Below are 24,292 nucleotides of genomic sequence, written 5' to 3' on the forward strand. Positions count from 1 at the left end.
TTGACAGTAAGCTATCCAAAATAACTAGATTATATGTAAAACAATAAATAAAAGCATTTAAGGCTTGTGGTGTGATCCACCATTGAGGCAAAACAATTTCCTAACTAATTGAATAACATATTTAATAAGACATCTTGAACTGTTTATTTGGGCAAGCTGCACACTCCAAGAGATAAAAAAAAGTCCATTCTTTCTTTAGGAAAAACCAACATCAAGTCTATGGAAATGACAGTTTTCATTATTATTCCTTTAACACAGCAAGTGCTCAAACTGAGAGGCTATAAATAACAAGAGCTTGATGGCTGCCGTCACCTCTTGTGTAACTGTGCCCTAGAAGTATTTAAAGATCAAAAAGAGAAGCATTTCAAAGCCAGGCTTCATGGCACTGTACCAAGGCTGCTAGCATTCCAAAACGCTTGTTGTGATAGCACAGTGACTGGTTTGCCTGACTGGTGATCTGTCTCAGGCACAAACAGTGGAATGAAGTATGAAAAGAAAGAGCAGCACACACACACACACACACACACACACACACACACACACACACACACACACACACACACACACACACACACACACACACACACACACACACAGTGTATACAGTCGCCCCTTCGTCCCTTGTGTGTGTAGTGACTGATGCTGCTTTGTTAAAGAGATTTAAAAAGCTTTATAGTGGAAGCGCCGAACGCCGCGACAGTTAACTATTTGGAAGACGGCACTCAAATATTTCATTAGTGAGAAAGAAGAATGTTCTGTTTTGCCGACCGACCACAGCAAATGTTTAATTTACCAGTTAGTCCCGCTAAACGAACAGGGCTTAATACATCACCTTGTTCATTGCTCTGATTGGTTGTAGTGCTATCCAATTGCGTGCATTAGTATTTGAGGTGCACGCGCTGGTGCCGCCCCTTGAGTTGGGAAGGTCTATTGCTCATTGCCAGACCCTATCGTTCTAGATGTGGCTCTGGATTTCCAGGCCAATCGGAATCGGCTTCGGCCCCAAACAAATCAAATCGGTCAGGCCCTAATCTACAGAGCAGAATGTTTTTCTCGGGAGTTGGTGGAAGTCAAACTAGAGCTGAAAGAGAGAGATTATTGGACCTGTGTGGATATATGTATGACTTTAAATGAATGCTAATGCTCTGTGTGCTTCAATGTGAATAGGCAGCTGTTCACCATGACATTACATCAAAGATGGGTTTAATTATCGCTTCCATAGCTCCCATAGAAATAATTTTAAAAAAATAATCTGCTGCCTAAAGGCCGGTCAGAGTGCTTCTAACTGATAATTTAACATGTATTACCATGAACATGTGTGGGTGGCTGAAGGTAAACATTACAATATGCAGTATAGTGGGAGGTACATCATTGCACACCTGTACTGGATCATCAACCTTTTCACAGAATGAGCCAGAGGCAATTACAGTAAGTGGAAAAATGTATGAACGCCCAACCCTTTGCTCCTGTATGTATCTACAACACATGTTGTAGACACATACCAGTGCTGCTTGAAAGTATGTGAACCCCTTGAGCCTATTGGAATTGTATTTATTTTAACCCTTATTAATTCATTTAATCAATACCAGTATTTTTTATATGAAATAACAGATGTTTTTTTTATCAATTCAACTTTTTTCTTTTCCGGAAATCAATTGTTTAAACAGATAGAACAAATGATTTGCCAATTTTTGTATGTGCAAAAGTTTGTGAACCCTGAGCTGCATTTCTTAAATCGAGCAGGTAAACACAATCAGATGGGCCAAATTGAGTGATGAAATGGACCAATGTAATGAGGGATCTTTAGGGAATAAATTGGGTGGCACTAGATAAAACAGAGATAAAACCAGGTCAGTTTAGGCTCACCAAAGTGAACCCATACAGGTCAGACATGCCAAGAGGAAAGGAAATCTCAGAAGATCTCAGGAAGAGAGATGTAATGTTGAACATTTGTCTGGGGACAGCTATAAATTAATTTAAAAAAGTTTGAGCTCCATCGGTCCACCGTGAGGCAAATCATCTATAAATGGAGAGCTTTAAGAGTGACTGAACATCTGCCTAGAAGTAGACTTCCTTCAAAAATATCCAGAAGCGCCACAAGAAAAGTGATTTTTCAGTTAAAAGCCAACCCAAACATTGCATCTGGAGATTTGCAGACCTCTCTTGCAGCATCTGGGACAGATGTGCATGGTTCCACAATAAGAAGAACATTCAGTCAAAATGGCTTTCATGGGAGGGTTGCTGACGAAGCCTCTGCTCTCAAAAAATAACAAAACTGCTTGTCACAACTTTGCCAGATCACCTGGAGATACCTAAAGTCTTCTGGAAGTCTATTTTGTGGACAGATTAGTCCGAAATTAAACTGTTTGGTCATAGCCAAAACTGCCATGTTTGGGCAAAAACGCAACTCTGCCTACCACCAAAAGAACCTTCTCCCAAGTGAAGAACGGTGGTGGCAAATGGTCTACAAATCTCAAGATGTAATGTTTGGGTTGGCTTTTACCTGAAAAATCACTTTTCTTGTGGCGCTTGTGGATATTTTTGAAGGAAGTCCACTTCTAGGCAGATGTTCAGTCACTCTTAAAGTTCTCCATTTGTAGATAATTTCCCTTACGGTGTATGAGACTTTTTTTTTTATTAATTTATAGCTGTCCCGAGACAAATGTTCAACATCAAAACTCTATTCCTATGATCCCCTGTGATTTTCTTTCCTCTTGGCATGTCTGACCTGTATGGGTTCACTTTGGTGAGCCTAAACTGACCTGGTTGGATCTCTGTTTTATCTAGTCCCGCCCAATTTATTCCCTAAAGATCTCTCATTACATTGGTCCATTTCATCACTCAGTTTGGCCCATCTGATTGTGTTTACCTGCTCCATTTAAGCAATGCAGCTCAGGGTTCACAAACTTTTGCACATACAAAAATTGGCAAATAATTTTTTTTAATCTGTTTTAACAATTGATTTCCGGAAAATAAAAATGTTGAATTGATAAACAAACATCTGTTATTTCATATAAAAAATACTGATATTGATGAAAATTAATTAATGGTTAAACTGAATACAATTACAAAATGCTCAAGGGGTTCACATACTTTCAAACAGCACTGTAATTACCAACTGAAAGTAAAGGTTTGAATATTTGATTAAAACAACATGTGGTTTTCTCCACTATGCAGCTTAACAATGTATAATTTGTCCCAACAGAGATCAGCCCATGTCTGTTTTATGCTTGGCGGATTCAACCGAAGGCAAAACCTATTAGTGCATGCTGTTACACTAATTCCTGCTATGGCATTAATTTAATGCAGGAAAAGTCTAATCAATTCGACTGCCCCCTATAATTAATTAAGGGACAAACTTAAGCATATTAAATACATGGCTGTTTTAATAATTTGTCGGCGTGTCAAAGGTTTATAATTGTCCTAAGGAACAGAATGAGCCGGTCCATTCTGACGCTTAAAGGAGCTGTAAGCGGAATGGTTCTTTTAGCTAACTTCCTGTCAGTTACTGCAGTTAGGAGTCCCCTCCCTCATCCCTACGTCACCACATTAATGTCTTCAAGCAGCGAGTTATCTAGCATCATCTCAGATCCATAAGTGTGATAAAACATGATAAAAACCATCAAAACAGACATTGGAAAGGATTTTTACCTGCTCCGCCATTGTAGGCGCATAAACATTCACCCATCTGTCGCTCTGGTGTGCACCGGCAGTGAGACCATGAGTGAGACGGGTGTCGGTTTTAGCGTTCTCTCTTGTGATTGGATATTAATTTCGGGATCCCTCGAAAAGTTTATTTGCCGATTACATGCAATGCAGCTGACTGAGAGATCAGCTTTATGAAACGCGCACATTATGTAAGTGATCACTGTATGAATAAAGAGCGATTTAACACTTATATTAACATAAATAAACCGCTTACTTCACCTTTAACATTCAGTTTGATATTTACCAATCTATGAGGCAGGAGTCAAACGGAAGTTGAGTGTTTTCCATCAAGAGATTAGATTAAGCATGTGTTGGTATGGGGGTGGGTTAGTGCCCATGGCATGGGTAACTTGCACATCTATGAAGGCACCATTAATGCTGAAAAGTACATACAGGTTTTGGACCAACATGCTGTCATCTATTTCAGGGACGTCCCTTCTTATATAAGCAAGACAATACCGAGCCACATTCTGCACGTCTTAATACAGCTTGGCTTCATAGGAACAGAGTGAGGGTACTAGACTGGCCTCTCTGCAGTCCATACCTGTCTCCCATTGAAATAATGTGTTGCATTCTGAAGCACAAAATATCACAATGGAGACTCCAGAATGTTGACCCCATCTGAAGTTGTATATCAAGCAAGAATGGGAAATAATTTAGCTTGAGAAATGTCAACAATTAATGTCAGTTCCCAAACGCTCACTCAGTGATGTTAAAAGAAAGGGTGATGTAAAACAGCGGTAAACATGCCCCTGTACCAACTTTTTAAAAACGTGTTGCAATTTTCAAATTGTATATTTGTGTATATGTACAAATACAAATAAAGTTTTTCAGTTTGAACAAATACATATGATGTAGTTGTACTGTTGTTTATTAAATACATGTCGAAAAGGATTAGGAAATGATCGCATTCTGTTTTATTCACATTTAACATAACTTTTTCGGAATTGGGGTTGTAGTAATATAGCACTTAGAAAGGAGCCATTCTGCCTAATGAGTATTTTTACCTTTAATACTTCCAGTGTATTTTTATTAATTCTTCAGTACTCTAGTAGAAGTAACTTCTACTTAAGTTCCATTTTGAATTTACTTTAAATGGAGAATTCCCTGTCAGGACACGCCTGTTGTTGCTATGGTTTCTGACTCATGACGTTAGTGAGGTTGGCTACCTATAAATGAAGTGTGTTTTACTTGTGGGACAACAGGCCTGACCCAGCTGTGTCCCCCTAGAAATAGTTTGTCTGTACTACGTACACTGTTTTAGTAGTTTGGTAATGTTGTCTATTTTTCATGGTGTCTTTGTATTCGGGCTTTAAAGGTTAAACTGATATTATCGATATATTATAATGATGTGTCAGATAAGAATATGAAAACAATGTGACGAAGGGTTGACTCAGGCCCTGTTCTCACGGTGAAAACGTGACAGTTTTCTTGTTTTTGGTTTAAAAAAAAACCCTGTTCAGACACAATTTATCTGACATCTTCACTCGTACACATGTTTTCAGAGGAAACGGGACGAAATCGCTGTAGTAAGCATGCCATGCCAGCAGTTGGCAGTACAAGGTAGTAGTAGATAGCTTTTCCGGTACAATTTGATGCATAAAACCTTACTGTAACCGAAAATGAATGCCACTAATGTTCATAAAGCGGTTGGTGTAAGCTTGGGGTTACAAGTATTGTAAATGACAAGCTTTCTGTCCTCTTATTTCACCCATTGAACTCGTGAAAATAGAAGACATGCTGGTAGTGAAGGGGCTTTGTGAGCGGCTATCTTTCCTGTTAGGCGTACTTCAAAATAATAGTCAACTCACGTTTGTCCAGTGAAATGCTATTAATGTTTAGCCAGTGACATGCTTTTACTGTGAAGCCGTAGCCTTAATGCTCCTTTTGTTGAACAGTAACTTAACCGCTGCGAACTATGGATAGTGTTTTTTAATGTAGAGAGAGCCGTGTCCCTGGCATATAGAAGTTACACACGTTTATTTTGCTAGAAAAACCAGCAGAGCACAAATCTTTCCCCAGACAAAGAGGCGGTTGCATGGTATCAATAACTTACTAATAGACTATAGACTAAATTGGCGAGTGTTATATTTGAGCCCTGCACGACACTCTCCGCTGATCACAGTGATGGTGCCGTGGAGACACCGTGCATGTTGTGTTTTCTTCTAACTTTATAACTCGCGTGTGGGTATTTTGACAGCAAATGTTATTGACTATGCATACGTGAAGTGGAGCCGTGACGTCAGTGTTATCAGGGGAAATGGTTTCGGTGTTTACAAGAAACCAAAACCGTTGTGTTTTCCAAAAAATCCTCCCTGGGAGTAGATCTCAAAAACTTGCGGTTTCATGCCTGCGTTTGCTGTTTTCATGTACATGATATAGTGCAACCGCGGGAATTTTTCCGCGTTTGCACCGTTTCGTGTTGCCGTGAGAACAGGGCCTCAGTTATAAACGTCGGGAGAATAATCCACTGGATAAGCATATTGCCTCAGCACTCATCAGAAAGTCAGACACGAGGAATGTCTGAAAAACTGAAGTGAACAATGTGCTGTAATTGCATCTTCAACCCAGAAGCAACTACAGATTGTTTTGCTTCTGGGTTGGGTGAACAGGGAGCTGCTGTTTTCAATGACTGCAGTGTTCTCTCTCCTGCTGTGTTGAAGTGACTCTGATTGTAATATACAGAAGGTATTAAGGAATAGTTGATAATAGGAGGTGCCAAATGGTCCAATCTTTCTTTATTTAAATGTGTCTGTCTCCGACACAGACACATTTACCTTTCAGTGAAGAACTATACATTAGTTTAAGTAGTTATTTGAACACATTTACATTTTTGATTCCAGGGACTACAGATGAATAGGTACATGCTAAAATATTAACTGTATTAACCAGGAATTGTATACAGTAATGTGATTTTATGAGTGCTGCTTAGTAGCACTTTACCATAGTAAATTATGGACAATATCGAATGGATCTATTAGTGACTGAAAATGGCTGCGATTCTTTAGTGAATCCAAACTTCGATGTCCAATTGCTGAACCAAAGCGAGCAGGATGAGTGTTGAAGTGCTGGAATAAGTGGACAACATACTAACAATGTCCTTGATCTAAAGACAAGGAGTGTTACATGACTGTGCCATAAAAAACATCTGTGCAATTACAGTTTGATATTTCCTCAGTACATGCAGAACATCCTGATGGAGGCACTAGAGAAAAGAGAGGGACACGTTTCTAGCAAATAGAGAATTAAGCCAATTTAAAGGAGAAGTAAGTGATAATTTTTTGTTAATATATGTGTTAAATCACTCTATATTCATACAGCAATAAATAACTTAAGTATGGGCAGTTCATAACACATGTCATCCAGTCATTCAGCTTTGCAGTAATTGCCAGATAAAATGTTGAGTATCCCGCTCGTTTTTTCCATTTAGGAAAGCGCTAAAAAAAAGGCGGTTCTCTACCTGTGAACGATGACTCGCTGCTCTTCATCGCGGCACTATCTGATGAAGACGGCTGGTGGTGACGTAGGGACGAGGGAGGGGACTGCTCACTGCAGTCACTGAGAGGAAGTTAGCTAAAAGGACAGTTGGTGACCGTATGATATGCTCCACGCCCACACAGTCCTGTCAAATGGTCTACACAGTAAAAAAAAAAAACGCCAAACTTAAATATCATATATTGATTTTTACTACTTTAGACCAGGATTCCAGTAGCCTGGTGCTACCAGACCATCGTACTTAATTTGTACAGAAGGTCTGGAACTGCTCTATTGGCAAACGTTCACTCACTTGGAGGCGGGTGTCTGTTGAAGTTTAAAACTATTGGATCTGCCCAGTGCCACTCTGGATCAGCCAACCAATCGCATAATGTTTGGTCGTGACGTATGTCATGAGCTGCCTTATGACGGTACGTTCCAGTTGTACTGGGAACTCGGAAATTTCCGACTTCACCACATATTGTAGTCTCTATGGATCTACCGGTACTTGGCAACGGTAACTTGCTAGAGCCTAACGTTTAGTTATTTGGATGAGAAAGGTTGTAGGCATCCATACTTTCCCGAGCAGATGCACTGGAACACAGACAGGTTGGAACTCGGAACTACCAAGTCGGACATTTCCGAGTTCCGAGTATAAAGGAACGCAGCATTCAACTGAAACTGGAGCGCGACTTCGACGTCATCGTTCTCAGCCACTCGCTCTGTTCGCTGATTGGACACTCAGAAATATGTTCGAGCAGGATCCCACTAATAAACCCCAGCCCCAGACTGACTACTGAAGGGAAAATTAAATTTAGGCTGAAGTAGGTAGGCGGGCGGAGCCAGGTTAGGATTCCAGAGGATTTCATATGAATTTCCATCAGCTGCTGCTGGATCCCTTCATAGGCTTGTTCTTGTTCCCTGTCATTTCAAAGCCCATATGTCCTTCCCTCAGACGAGTTGCTACAGGGTGATTTAGCTGTGGGTGGTGGGCTCCAGCACTCTGTACCATAGTAGGCTAATTGAAAGAGAAACGGCGGGGTGAACGCACTGAAACATATCCATGTCCCGCAGTCACTGGCGCCCGCCGAGCTGAGACACTGCTGCAATAAAGCATAAATAAAATAGATTGCGGGGTGGGGTGCACTGTGTGTTAGAAGCCCCCATCTTTGGCTCATTGACTCTCTCAGGGGAGTTATGTTTGTGTGTGTGTGTGTGTGTGTGTTCATTGCGACATAGATTAAACATGGTCTGTCAGCAAATTTGTTTCTTCCCTTGTTGGTTGGTACTGAGCTGGTCCTGTGCTGTATGATATCTGGGCCTTCCTGCTCTCTTTCTATTGGGCTGTTTATTCTAGTTGTGGCCTCTTGAGGTGTGTGTAGGGGGGGGGGCATTCTCACAGGATTCTCTTCTACTCTCTGTCAGACTGTTCTCCCAGTGGATCACAGTGGAATTAGGACAATGCTGAAAGTGTCTGGAAGCTGCAGTGTATGAGGAAAAACACTTTTTGTTTCAAACCCACCTCTGACATAATGGCAGCTCCTCCTTGGAAACATCTAGTTTCTCTGAGATTAATAATATGATTATCTTGATATCAGATGATAGAAATGAGTCCACAGTAGTAGGATTACTGGATGACTTTACTTAATAGTCTCAAACCGATTGTGGGGCTAGAACATGCTATGCTCACTCCACTGTAGAGAACTATTAATTTACTCAATTGAATCTTATTAGCCACATTGTTAGGATTGCAGTTTCCATTCCCCTTTTAACTAGTTCAGGTCCAGGGTGAAATTTTAAGTTTAGAGTTTTTAGAACTTAAGACAGGCAGTCGGATGTTGTACAAAGCCTACGTTTAATCACTTTAAATTTAAGGTAATATAATGTGTGGAGCGTGCATACAATAGTGAGACATTTACCTCTTATCAGACAATAGCATGTTTACCATTAATGAAGCATGATATATAAAATAAAATGTACATCCGCTAGCTACAGGCCACCCGGGAGGTGTCAGCAGGCCACTCAGTAAGGCAAGGCAAGGCAAGTTTATTTCTAAAGCACATTTCGGACACAAGGCCATTCAAGGTGCTTTACAGATGCAAAAACAAAATACATCAAGAATAGAGGGTAACACTTTATAATAACTATCCGTTGTAACTGGTTAATAGATCATTAGTAAACTCTTAATTAATGATTATCAATGATTTGTTAAGTGTTTGTTAGCAGTTTGTTAAGGATTTATAACAATGGTAGATAGTTAATAGCTTAATAATTGAATCAGTTCATCTGGGAGGTAATCCGAGATACCGACGAGGCTGAACTAGGCTATAGACTATACACAGTGGATGGGCAACTGAGGGCAGCCCCATTTTCAAATATTTTTAAATAAACTCAATACACACTGTGCATGCCATGGACTTGAACGTGACGTGATCAGTTAATCTCGGATTACCTCCCAGATGAACTGATTCAATTATTAAGCTATTAACTATCTACCATTGTTATAAATCCTTAACAAACTGCTAACAAACACTTAACAAATCATTAATAATCATTAATTAAGAGTGTACTAATGATCTATTAACGAGTTACAACGGATAGTTATTATAAAGTGTTACCGAATAGAGCACACATTTAAAAAAAAGCGAATGAGAAACATGAATATAAATAAAACATAAAATAATTAAAACATTTAAAAATAATAAAAATAAATAAAAATTTAAAATTACAGGTTAAAACGGAAACAGTAAAGTCTTCAGACCTGATTTAAAAGAGCCGAGTGATGAAGCGGACCTCAAGTCCCCTGGAAGTTTATTCCAGAGCTTGGGTGCATTAAAACTGAAGGCTGACTCTCCCTGTCTAGTCCTTACTTTGGGGACTGTCAGTAGCCCAGTGTCAGACGATCTGAGAGCTCTGACTGGTTTGTATGGGATCAGCAGGTCAGCGATGTATTTGGGGCCTAAACCATTTAGGGCTTTATAGACCAACATCAATATTTTAAAATCAATTCTTTGAGTGACAGGAAGCCAGTGTAAAGACCTAAGAACTGGGGTAATGTGATCCACTTTTTTGGTCCTAGTGAGGACTCGAGCAGCAGCGTTTTGAATTAGCTGAAGCTGTCTGATTGATTTTTTAGGAAGGCCTGCAAAGACACTATTACAGTAGTCAAGTCTACTAAAAATAAATGCATGGACAAGTTTTTCTAAGTCCTGCTGAGACAGTAGCCCTTTAATTCTTGATATATTTTTAAGGTGGTAGTAGGCTGACTTAGTAATTGATTTAATGTGTTTTTTGAAATTCAAGTCTGAATCTATGACTACTCCAGGATTTCTAGCTTGGTGTGTGCTTTCTAACATAACAGATTTAAGCTGTGCGCTGACTTTTAATTGTTCATCCCTGTTACCAAAGACAATGACTTCAGTTTTGTCGTTGTTTAATTGAAGAAAGTTTTGGCACATCCAGTCATTGATTTGTTCAATGCACTTACTCAGTGCTTGAATCGGACTGTAGTCTCCTGGTGATATGGTTATGTAAATTTGTGTGTCGTCTGCATAATTATGGTAACATAATTTGTTCTTGTTCATAATCTGAGCTAGTGGGAGCATGTAGATGTTAAACAGAAGAGGCCCAAGAATGGAACCTTGGGGGACCCCGCATGTAATATTTGTTCTCTCGGATGTGAAATTGCCTATTGATACATAGTAGTCTCTGTCCTTTAAGTATGATTCAAACCAGTTTAGTACAGTTCCAGAAAGTCCAACCCAGTTTGCTAGTCGATCTAGTAATATGCTGTGGTCAACTGTGTCGAACGCAGCACTGAGATCCAATAAAACTAATACAGAGCTTTTGCCACTGTCTGTGTTTAAGAGGATGTCATTGAGGACCTTAACCAGAGCGGTCTCAGTGCTGTGGTGTTGACGAAAACCTGACTGGAAAACATCAAAGCAGTTGTTCATTCCCATGTAGTTATTTAGCTGCTGATAGACAGCTTTTTCAATGATCTTGCTTAAAAATGGTAGGGTAGATATGGGCCTATAATTGTTCATGACTGATGTTTCTAGGTTGTTCTTTTTTAGGAGTGGCTTGATGACTGCTGTTTTCAGGGCCTGTGGGAATACACCTGTCCGAAGGGACATGTTGACAATTTCTTGGACATCTGAGGCCATGCAGTTAAAAACCGTTTTAAAGAAACCTGTGGGTAGAATGTCAAGGCAACAGGAGGAGGAATTCAGGTGTTGCATAATGTCCTCCAGGTTTTTCTGGTTAATCAGACAAAATTCTGTCATGGCATTTGGATTGATTTTAAGTGGGCACAGGGATAAAACATATCTTGAAACCGGTATTGATGTGATGACAGCTTGTCTAATTTTATGAATTTTGTAAGTAAAGAAGGAGGCAAATTCATTGCAGGCCCTCGTGGAGAGAAGTTCAGATGCTACTGACACAGGAGGGTTTGTGAATCAGAATCAGAATTAGGGATGTCCATGGTTAACTGGTTAACCATTAACCGTTAAGAAGATCTTTAACCGGTTAATACTAAAGGTTAAACGGTTAAAAAAAAAATATATAAATTTCTCTGAAATCCGGACTCTTATTTTGATATCGCTAAACCGGATGTAAGAATGCCAACTGTCAGTAAAGAATGAAACGAGTAGTGTAGGCTACGCTCAACTTTATAATAAGTCCATGATAGTCACAACTTATGGTCACAACACTCTCGTGTCATATGTTTGTATAATTGAATTAACAGCGTGGGCTCCTGCTAGCTTAAAATAGCGCTAGCATTAGCCTTCTTGAGGTGGATGCTGTCCTGCATCTATCACCGTCTCAGGGAGTGTGTGAAGGAGTGACAGACAGACAGCCAGGAAGTGAGTGCCCGCCCCCTCAAAAGCGTTAACTAAGTATCGTTATGCAGCAGGCTACTGATAACATCGGAGCTTATCAATATTACGGTCTTTCAAAATGTTGCCCCATGCTCTGCACTACTTAGCACCGGGTTTCGGTAGGCTACCCATCCCCTAAGCCTGTGTGTGTGTGTGTGTGTGTGTGTGTGTAAATGTCCCTTTTCAGTCACTTATTGCGCTTTCTGCTCCTACATTCGCATACTAGACCTCTTTTCACAACAGACAAAGGTGCCGTGTGAATGTCAAAATGTAGGCATTTAAATTGGCTACTGTTCCCTGAATTGTTTTTAAATTAATATGCCGGTCCTTGGAACAAAAAAAGGTCTGGAGCCCGGCTATAATGCTTCATGTATTTCACTATAAATAGGCTACATTAAATCTTAACGGTTAACCGGTTAATAACCGTTAATTCTGGTGGTTAACCGGTTAAAGAAAAAATTCTAAATGGCCATCCCTAATCAGAATCAGAATCAAATTTATTTGTCATTGCACCGTTACCGAGCAACGAAATTACATTCCAGTTCACACTCCACCAAGAAACATACAGACAATGACAATAACATGGGTGGACAGGAGAGAGTGTAACTGTAGGGTCAGCAATATTTTGCGCCCCTATTTCTTAGAAGGAAAAGGAGAACAACAGGGGAAGATAGGTCAAAAAAATGCAAATCTCGAACTACGTTCCTTATGGGAGCGCAGTGCGTGATCAGTGAAAAACCACCTTAGCACAAATAAGCAACATGATAAACACCACAAACAATAAGACTCGTAGACATTGCACATTAAAGGAACGGGTTAGGGCTTTATGGGAAGGTAGGTGTCACAGCCCAGGCACCAGGGGGCGTACGCAGCCGGCAGGCGCCCCGCCCGCAGCTTCCGGTCCGCAACGAGGGAGGGAGAGGGGGTCGGATTCAAGAGGGCTTGATTAGTCAGGGGTACTGTGTGCTATGTGTTTACGTGTGTGTGTGTGTGTGTTCCATGAAGCTATCTCTGTCCAGACGTAGTGGGAGTCTACAGGCGCCAGGTGTTATGAGACATCCGTGGAGACGACCTCGGGGCCCGGTCACAGATAGAGTTCACAGGAGAAGTAGGTGATGGGAGGGTGGGGGGTAGAGCGTCTCTCCACGTAAACATCCCGGAGAGAGAAGAGATAACACCGCGCCAAGGACGGTGTAGGGAGCCGAATCGAGAGATTGTGATTTGTTTTGGTTGAGACTAGGCGCTGGAATGAAGCCTGTCTTACAGTCACTGGTTTCCGTCTAATAATCCGAAATCCAGTGGCCTTTTCCAAGTGCCTACGGCCGGTTAATGGCAGCCATGATCGAATCCACTTTCCGAATAAGTCCAGGAATCACTTCCAGCTTGCGATTCACCTCGCTTATCACTTGAGTCTGTGCAACAGTAGAAAATAGGGCACGTGCATTGTTGCTGTTTTTGGTGATAATGTCAGAGAAAAAAGACTGCCTTGCATTTCTCAGTTCCGAGTTAAAAGTGCGAAGTTTTCCTTTGAAGATGTCATAATGAACATTGAGATTTGATTTTCGCCACCTACGTTCTGCTTTACGGCACTCTCTTTTTTCTAGTCTGACCTGCGGGGCATTTCTCCATGGGGATCTTTTTTTTTACCAGAGACGGCCTTCACCTTAGTGGGTGCAATGGCATCAATAATATGTGTAATTTTTGAGTTGAAGTTATCCACAAACACATTAACTGAGATACAGGGGAGGAGTGGAGTCTGAGAAAATGCTTTAACAAATTCCTCACTGGTGTTTTCATTAATAAACCGCTTCTTGATTACTTTTGTTTGGTCGCCTTTGTGTATAGTGACTGTACTTCCAAAAACAAACATGAATGGTCGGAGAGACCCACATCAGTTACAGAAACCTTTGCAATGTCCAGGCCTTTGGAAATGATTAAGTCCAGGGTGTGACCTTTGTTATGTGTAGGCCGGTTCACATGCTGGGAAAGTCCAAAGTTTTCCAGGACATAGCACAGTTCTTTAGTACTTCTGTCCTCAGGCTTGTCAATATGTATATTAAAATCACCAACGATTAATACACAGTCAAACTCAATGCAGATTACAGACAGCAGTTTAGCAAAGTCATCAAAAAAGCTTGCACAGTATTTTGGTGGCCTGTAGATATTAATAAAAATGGCTCGAGAGGCTGAATTTAACTTGAGAGCCACATATTCAAATGAAACAAAATTTCCATAAGACATCTTTTTGCATTGTAGAGATTCATTAAATAAAATAGCAACTCCACCACCTTTCCTATGAACTCTGGCCTCACTCATGAAAGTGAAGTTTGGGGGGGTTGACTCGATAAGAACAGCTGTGCTGTTGTCTTGGTCCAACCAAGTTTCAGTTAAAAACATAAAATCAAGATTGTGCTTGGTAATAAAATCATTAATTAAACATGATTTACCTGACAAAGATCTGATGTTTAACAAGGCCAAACTTAGTGTGTTTGAATGCGAAGCATTGTCAGCCCTATATAGTACAGCAGACTGTGGCTGAAGGGGAATGGATACCAGGTTTGAGAAATTTGCTGTATTAAAGTGACAAGTGTTTCTTGAACGTTTCGTGGGGTTAGTCACACAAACAGCAACAATATGGGGAGGTGAAGTAACCAATAGTGTACATGGTGATGCCGGAGGTGGACAGTAGGGGGTGCTGGAGACTCGAATGGTAACCTGAGATGAGTGCAGAGGAAGAGAGGTGTGGGCAATCTGTGGAGTGGGTGTGTGCCAAGTAAACAGTCACGCACGTGTGGAGGATTGCACTACATGCTGGATATTGCATGCCAGAATGTGGCTTCCATGGTGGGTTGGGTGAATCCTATCCCTTTTAAATAGATCTGCCTGGTTCCAGAACAAATCAAAATTGTCGATAAAAAACATGTCATGTGATCTACAGCTGGACTGAAGCCATGCATTTAGCTGAAAGATTCTGCTGAACGATTCAGCGCCACGAGAAGAGGAAATGGGGCCAGAAATAAAAATGGACTCAAAGCGGGGTTTTAGGACAGTGAAAAGGAGTTTAAAATTCATTTTAGTTTCCTCAGATTCCCGGCGGGAAGTGTCGTTTCGCCCTACATGAATCACGATGTTTGTGATGGATGACGGGAGAGAGGGCAGTAATTCTAAAAGCCTATCCACAATGACGGGGACTGTGGCACCAGGAAAGCAGCGTGTGATTGCGTTAAAAAAACTAATGTGCCTGGTTATGGAATCCCCGATAATCAATGTAGTGGGGGGGGGGGGGAGAGGAGGAGGAGATGGTGAGGTTGTGTGTGAGCTGCCCGGGCAAGGAGGCAGGTGCTCACTTACCTCCGTCTGTGGGGCAGACGACGGCCCGGGCTGGGAGACCTCCGCCGTTGACCTTGATTGAAGAGATCCAGGCCGAGGAAGACCCCATGATCGTCGGGTTACAGCCTCCTGCAGCATCGTCGTCCTGCGGTTGTTCTTCCCAGCGCCGGAGCTGCGAGCCGCCCGTGCAGCGCTGGTCACAGGAGTTGGGTCCGTTGACTCTGGATGCGGGGATGCGGGGACGTCATCAAGGTGATCCATGGCGGTATACGGCGTCAGCAACTCGAAGTGGTTTGAAAGAGCCACGGGAGGCTGGGAGGAAACTCGCTCACTGGCCAGCCCGCTCCTTTGGCCGCGGCTCACCACCAGGGACCATGGATACTGGAGCGACTTCGGTGTGGAGCTGTGTGCCGGCGCCGTGGACACGTTTCCCTTGTTGGCCTCGGTCGGCGGCGGTGTTGTTATGTTGGTGGGATCGGTGGTGGCAGTGCCTGGCTCCCCTGCATCCAGCCCATGCCCAGCGAGGCGGCCGCCAAGGTCCACCTCAACCTCTGGATCATCCGGGCGGACCGCGTTCACGGAAGTCAGCCAGGGAAGTGTAGCTGCAGAGTCTGAAACCAATTGTGACACGGAGGAGGACCACAATGGGTCAGCCGGGGCCCCAAGACCGGAACGTTGCATGATCGAGAGTTGTTTTGATTGTAATGATGCTACGGAGGCAAACTCTGCGATCAGCTGGTCCTTGCCCCTAAGTTCGGATTTCAGGCGGCGAATATCCTCCATTAAGCTTGAGTACTGAGACTTACAATCTGCACACACAGCCATCCTAAATGTTGACGGTGTAGTAGTAGGCTACAACTCAAAGTGTCCTTTATCTGTGACTGTGTAGCCTACAGTATTAGGTTGGTTTTGTGGTGGTCGGGCCCAGATGCTATGCTAAAGCCACGCCGGGCTGTGCCGGTGAACAGCGGCCTCAGCAGTCAAGACGCATGGTTTAAAATAACAAACATCCGATAAAAATAAAAATAAAAAACCCTAAACCGGGTTGAAGCAGGCACTTAGGATGGTAGTGATCCAAAACAGAACTCGATAAAAGGCCATAAAACAGGTTTAAAATGACAGTTGTGACAGAGCTACGCAGGAGTGCGACCTCACCCTTATCATTAAAGATGATAACCTGATAAATAATACAGCACAACCCACTCACTTCTCTTGGGAAAAATAAAGTGCTGCCGGCCTTAATGCCTTTCAACCTTTTACACGCTCTTCATCCAGGACTCCCTTGTAAAAGAGATTTGTAATCTCAATGAGACTTGCTGGTCTCATTGAGACGTCATCCCTGCTATAAAATACACATTGTTTAAAAAAAATTAGGGAACATAATTTAAGTGAAGCATTTACAGCAAAGAAATATGAAATTATTCAAACCGCTCCCTGTTTCAGGTTTTAGCCAGCGTCATTAGCGTCATAGCTAGCAGCTGATAACTGCAACCATAACTAATGTTGCATTTTAAAGGCCCGTCTACACCAAAGATTCGCGACGAGACGAAACGGTTTTAGAACGTTGCAGGGGAAAGTTGCAGCAGTGTAGACTGACAGTTGCGCCGTGGTTGATGCCGTTGCAAGGAGTCCCCAAAGACTGAACATGTCAAGTCTCCCGGTCAAGTTTTAGAACGCAGAGTGCAATGAATGGGTTGTTTGCCCCTTCCAACCTCCCTCCCCAGAGGCTCTTCCCCCCTTTCCCCGGCCTCGGTCGGGCTCAGCTGCCGAATAAAACCTTAATTGTCTCCAGAAATAATACCTGTCCCGCCAGGTTATTCTGAATATTTATATTATTCTGGTTGTGTTTTTATTTTCACTAAAATTTAACTGAAAGTCACAAATATTAGGAAATATAGCCCCGCGAAGAATGGCTGTTACAAGAATAGTGTGTGTGTGTGTGTGGGTGGTCGAGCGAAAAGAGCGAGCGCGAGTGACAGAGAGAGTATCCTGTATAGCGTATGAGTGCTGCTGTGAGGAAAGGTGTAACATTATGCTTTTTTAATTCATGTTGTGAGTTGGCTATGAAAGACACAGGCTACTTTAAAACATTTAGGCCTATTTCACGTAGGCCTATAGCCTATCAGTCTGGCGGCAGGTAGGCTTAGTAGACAGCGCCTGCTTCTGAAATAGCCAGCATGTGGGTTGTAAAAATAAATAGGCTAAATAAATAAAAACGCCGCAGTAGACCTACTATGGCTTATTGATGAACAGGACTAGTCAGTTAAACATTTGAACGTCCACTGCCTCGCTGGTCGGCACCAGAAATTGTAGGTTAGGCTATTGCCCATCACTTGGACTTGAACATTAGGCTACATGTGTGAGAATGAACGTGTGTGTAGGCCTGTAGGTGTGGGCTAATAAAAGAGGGAGAGAGATAAAAAGGTGAGAGCACAAAGCAAAAAAGGTTTTCTTGGCCGCTAAAGGCCCGCTGTGTTTACTTTTGTTCGTCTGCCGTTTTTTTTCTTTTTCTTTTCCTAACCCAACCGCCGCAGGGGGGCGAGTGCAGTGTGTTCACAGCTTTAAGCTGTAGAAACATCTCAAGGATGATCAGTGAAAACAGAATGGACCTGAGCTCAAATCTGAGCTTGATCGCAAAGGCTGTGAATACTTATAAGTGATGTCTTTGTTTTTTTTATTTTTAATAAGTTTTCAAAAAATCATGTTGTCATATATAAAAAAAAATTCCACAAAATGTGGAAAAAGTGAGGGGCTGTGAATACTTTCCGTATGCACTGTAGAGAGCTGGCTTATGGCCATTCTGATCACGTGTGTTGCTTTAGCGGCTTAAGAGCAGCAGAAAAAACTGTCATCTATCCTTCTGAAGTACACGCGCTGATAACCCTTAAAGAGAGAGAAAAAAATCAAATAAGTGCTTATCAATAACCTTTCATTAAAGCCAAAGCATGGCAAATGGCTATACGGTCTATAAAAAGACAAGACAAAGTAATGTAGCATAGTAGCAGGCATTTTACCACTCCGAGGCAATTTGTCTGTGTGAAAAGTCTGTGTTAACAACTGTGTCCTACAATGCCACAATGCTACCATGATGGCTTTTATCTCTTTATCTAGTCTCCAGTGAGCCTGTGAGTTTAATAGTTCTTTTAGTTGGCCCTGGATATTAATAATAGCTAGAGCTGACCATGGTAATAATGACTAGCTCAGGGAGTGATAGCACACAGCCGCAGCAGCTGTAGCTAGTGCGGCTAGATGTTGCGCTAATGAGAAATACTATAAAGAGACAACACAGCTCTTCTTATCTCTCTTTGTGTGAGGCACTATGGAGCTGGCAAACATCCCTCAGCAGCACTAACAGAGTGTTGGAAGCGGCCTTAGGTCGTAGGTTGTCATTTATTGGCCTGTTTTAATCTGCCTACATATTTCGTGGCGCTGTCCCCAACAGACAGAATCAATAGCTTGTGCTAATACTGCCAAGCCATCACAGTGCTCACCAACAGAGATTGATCAGTCTTTTGCACAAAATATATTATTAATATGTTTGGCTGAACACCAGGAGGCTCGAGCATGCAGGACAAATCAGTGGCAATAAAAAACAGCCTGTAAGACAACTGGTCACATGAGAGCCATGACTAGTAGCCCTGTGTATTGGTAGTGACGTGACAGCGCTTTGTACTACTGTGTGTGTGTGTGTGTGTGTGTGTGTGTGTGTGTGTGTGTGTGTGTGTGTGGGTGGGACTGTGTGTTGGAATGCGCCCTTACCGATCCATCAGGTGGTAGCGACTGGGGGACATTAATACATTAAATATCATTGTGGTATTAAAGGGAAAGTTAAGTATTTTTGGAATGGGGTTGTCTGATTGGTGAAGAGACACAACATAAACGGCTGGTTGGAGGCAAACTAAAATTGATACCAGTAAAACTCAACTGAACCTCCGACCGAAACAGTTTCAACGAAACCATCTGTATTGAATTTGTCAGGACGCTATTTGAGTGTGACACGAGCCACTGGCTCAAACTAACTTCAATGAGTCTTGCAAACTTCTGAGAGCAAACCTCAGCTCTTCTTTTAAAGTGGAATTCTCTCTTCATTTGTGTCTTTCTTTCCCTCTGTCAGTCTTAATCTTTCCTTCTTTCTCTCTCTCTGTCTCTCCACAGCCTTTGTGTTGAGCTGTGTGTTCCCTGGGCGACCTCTCTATGGAGATGTATCAGTGAGCAGCCTACACTCTGGAGGTGAAGCGTTCTTCTCCTGTCTGAGCGGTTACCAGCTGCACGGCCCCACAGTGCTGACCTGCCGCAATGCTAGCACCCCCTACTGGAGTGGCAAGGAACCATACTGCATAGGTAAACCACACTCCACCACACTGCATAGGTAAACCACACTCCACCACACTGCATAGGTAAACCACACTCCACCACACAGCATAGGTAAACCACACTCCACCACACTGCATATAGGTAAACCACAATCAACCACACTGCATAGGTAAACCACACTTAACCATACTACATAGGTAAACCACACTTAACCACACTACATAGGTAAACCACACTTAACCACACTACATATGTAAACCACACTCCACCACACTGCACATGTTAACCACAATCAACCACACTGCATATAAGATCCTCGCAACATGGAACCAAAACTAACTGGTCAAAACCAAGTCTATGGTCAACCTATACTGTCAACATATGCTGCCTAGAGAAAAAAACACCTAAACACCTAAAGGTTATTTCAAATAACTTGAGCCATAACGCTATATTTAGGTAAACCTTGCTACATAGTCTAATAATGTTAGCTTGAGCTAAGTTATTAATTGTTGTGCCTACACAGAGTGTCTCATTTGAAATGTTGTAATGCTGATGCCAAAGTGCATTCCAAGAGACAAAGTCTAACGCATGTGTACATACATTTCTCTGTAGAGTCAATCCCAGATCCCTGTGGAGGTCATACACTCATTTAAAATGGGATAGTCCCTTTTAAAAAGTTGGTTAATCCAACCAGACCTTTGGGGACTGAGTCTCTGCAAGTTCCACAGGATGAAACTCTATTTGGAAGCTACCATAAAGTTCAAACCAGATATGGCAGGGCCCAGGCACCCTGCTGTGTTTACCCAGTCATATCTTATAGGCCTTTCACACCGCCGCAAAATCGGAGCTAGTTCTGGGCTTGTTCGGAGTTAGAGCCAGTGTTTTGGTTTCACACCGCCAGAGAGCCTGCTCCGGGCCGTAAAAACCGGGGGAACTCATACCCCAGGATTGAGCAGGGTTTGATAAGAACTGCTTGCGCGAACGGTTGGGGAAGGGATTATCCTGACCAACCAGAGCAACTCAAACCTCATGCCCGCCATATTTAAAAACACCGCTACTACGAGACGTAAACATAACATAATTACCGAACGTAGCGATCAAATTGACCGGCGAGAATACGCTGTATGGGTCCTGTTTGCTTAAGAAAGCAAAGCGAGAGCCAACAAATGTAAAAATAAGACGTATTCGCCGCTGTTGTTGTGCTTAAAGCTAGCGGTAGCTTTAGCGTTAGCCACAAGAGCAGCGGCGTCGGGTGACGTACACACACGTTTACAGTGACGTCATGACGTTGCTCTCTTGCCGGCTCCATGGCTGTCTCCGGTCGATGTGAAACCAACCGGTTCATAACTGGGATAAGGCTGTAACCAGTTTTGAACTGACCCCAACACCAGCCTGGAACTGACTCTTGGTTCATTTTGGTGTGAAAGGCCTATTAGTGACACAAGCTTCAAAGCAAAGCTTTCTTTTCCTAAGGAAGGAAAAGCATCTTATTGGCTGGTTTGAATGTAAACACTGCTTGCTGATAAGACACCTAACTTCTGATTGGATGAGAATGCATTGGGACTGTTTTAATACAAGATTCCAGCCGTGATAGAAGGTACGAAATGCTTAAACCTGAGGCCTAGGAATAAGCTACTCCAAGTCCCAGTCTGTATACTCGCTGGACTGCTTGAAACATCTTCTTCTGTTTTCCCGGATTCGAGAGAGTTTCCTACAGAAACTGCTTCACCAGAGCTGAAGCACACCTCAACCTCTCCTCAAAACAGAACTACCCCACACGCGCAAAGCGTGAGCAAAGACGCAGGATCCCTTCATCAAGACGCCTGCACTGCCCATTCCACGGACCGGAGCGACCCAGCGGACCCGCCGAGAAGTGAAGCCGCCTATCACTTATCATCTGGGCCGTTACTATGCTGCCACCAGACGCAGCGCCAGCAGAGAGCAAGGCCCGACGCAGAGGGAGTACTCCGCTTCCTCCTCTCCTCCTTGCCTACGCTGCCCATCGGACCGCAGACAGCCCGCTCTCCTAAGAAGAGCTGCTGATCCCCTGCTTTCCATTCCTTGACATGGTGATGGCTGCTGCCCTTATCAACTGAGCTGTTTCCACGCCATTGTCTTCCACAAGACGCGCTCCATCCGAGCGCAAGGCTCGGCAAGCGGCCTTTTTCTATCTTCATCTTCTCCAGCCGCCTTCAACCAATCATCGCTGGACCAAGCGATTCACGTGAGGCTATTGTCTGGGCTAAGATAGTTATTTTATGTTGTTCATTAACTTGAAGTAAACGTAAGAGCTGATGAGCTCACTATTTCCTGATTTAAAGTAATTCTGACTCACTTGTGTTTTACATAAGTGTTTTTCGCTCATAGTGTTTTTCTCCCGTTAACCGGGAATGTATTGATGTGTTGTTGCTGTCACTCTCAAAGCCGGTGAATTCTTTCCTCTTTATCAATTCAACTCAGTATACGCAAATGCGCATTTGCAGCCACTGTGTGATTGGAGGAAACAGTTCAATATGAGCTGGAGCTGCGGCTACTGTCTTATGTTTTCTCTCCTTCTCATTTCTAACTACGCACATCACACACACACACACTGACACTCGTGATTTTCCCCTCAAGTATTCTTAATGAATACATGAGTGTTGAGTTCTGTAATTTTAAAGTTAAGATCGCGTGAAGACAAAATCAAAGTCTCCCTGCATCATTCTTTATAATTCTAATGTGTTTGATTGAAGCAGTAGGTCACATACATGCTTTGCATGCTACTTCCCCTACTGATTAAAGGTAGAATATTCAACTTTCAGAAGTTGTCCACCACATTGCTCTTAGCAATTGATCTACCCGAGAAGTAAAAGCCATCTCAAACTCTAACGTAACGTCAAACTCTCGCGTCGTCCATCTAATTTCTAGAGTGACGTTCCTCTGTCTCACACACACACACACACACACACACACACACACACACACACACACACACACACACACACACACACACACACACACACACACACACACACACACACACACGTCACATGTGCACTCAACCGCACATAGATAGAAATACATGGGTTTATAATCTAAACTGTTCTTATTAGTGCTTGTGCTATGTCTGTTTTCTTAAATTAGATTAGTTCATGGTTATTGACTTATGTGTATCGTTTTAATCAACTTGCCTAAGTAAATAAACCCTTACATTTTGATTTTAAGAAGCAGTGTCTGTGATATTTGTGTCTTGTATTTCACTAATTGCTGGTAAATAAGGTTTATGCTCGAATATTCACTCCTTCATTATCTTAAATGTACATTGTAACCAACTTTGACATTTTCAAGAGACATCCCTTTAACATTATGAGACTGTTTTTCTGATTTGATTCAAAGTACCTTTTTTCAAAGGGTGGTGCTCCGTAGGTATTAATAAGTAATTTGATTAGCTGGACTAATTAAATTGATCATTAATTAACAATTTTTCTTAATATTATAATTTCCTTGAAATTAATAATATTCTTGACTTTGACCAAATCTACCCCTTATGAATTCCCAACATAATAAAAAAGCATAATTCACTAACAAAAATCAAATGTATTAAGACATTATAACATTACAATTATAAACTGTTTTAACATTGTAGCGGTTACAGGTGGTTCAGAATATTAATAATACCTTAATAATTTATTAAAGTTCAAAGAGGCACCACCATTCATTTAAGAATGGAAAAATAATAGCAAATTGTCTCGTTTAATCAATGATTTATTCTCAAATGTTGATTAGTTTAATGTTCAGTTAAATAAATCAATATTAATACATCCTAGTCTCAATGATCATTTCCATAAAATAATGTAATCAAATAATTACTATTATAAATTTGGTAATATGATCTTAACACTGAAGGCTACAGAGTTCTTGTACTTGTTGGTTGCGGACTTCCCAATAATATTCACACAAATGAATGACAGAAACTTCTAGTTACAAAAGAAAATGCATGTAATTTATTAACATAAAGTAAATAAAATCCAACACATTTAAAAACCACTAAACTAAAGCACACAGTGTGTGTGTGTGTGTGTGTGTGTGTGTGTGTGTGTGTGTGTGTGTGTGTGTGTGTGTGTGTGTGTGTGTGTGTGTGTGTGGGGGGGGGTGTGAAAAACCTTTGTCTGTGGGGGAGAGCTTGAGGCTTCGGTGTGTTCCCCTAAGGTTAAGATCTCAAAGTATGTAAACCCGATTACCAAAACGACAATGAATAGTTCAAATCAGTACACATACATTTCCAAGTTAACAGTCTTTTAAGCCATGTGTTTTTGCTAAGCTAAGCTAACTGCCCAGTAGTTCATACGATACCCAATGTTGGTACACAGCGTTCGTTGCAGTGTTGGAGACTGATCGTTATGGCCTGGGACAGGGTTTTTGCTTTGTCCAGTCCTGTTGCAGTTCGGATGACCTGGTCCTTTGGTTCTTCAGTAGCGGCGTGCTACCTGGCGTTGTTGCCTCTGGGCTACGGTTGTAGCTCTTAGCTTGATTCTTAGCTTCTTCGTCTTAAGGGTCTGGCCTTGGTGGGAGCTTGGTTCGTTCCCTGGTTCTTCTGATTCCTT

The 24,292-nt window shown here is 42.1% G+C and overlaps 1 protein-coding gene across 1 annotated transcript in view; it reads left to right on the top strand.

The window, feature by feature from the left end:
• The window catches only part of sez6b (seizure related 6 homolog b), a gene marked incomplete at both ends in the record, with an annotated part of 230,597 nt that overhangs the window by 106,217 nt on the left and 100,088 nt on the right, over positions 1–24,292 (top strand). The window contains one exon of the mRNA XM_080053689.1: positions 19,551–19,736. Coding sequence (XP_079909815.1) covers positions 19,551–19,736 — 186 coding nt within the window. The remainder of the gene's footprint in view (positions 1–19,550; positions 19,737–24,292) is intronic.

The sequence above is a fragment of the Ammodytes marinus genome (assembly GCF_949987685.1).
Source record: "Ammodytes marinus genome assembly, chromosome: 3".
Taxonomy (NCBI): Eukaryota; Metazoa; Chordata; class Actinopteri; order Uranoscopiformes; family Ammodytidae; genus Ammodytes; species Ammodytes marinus.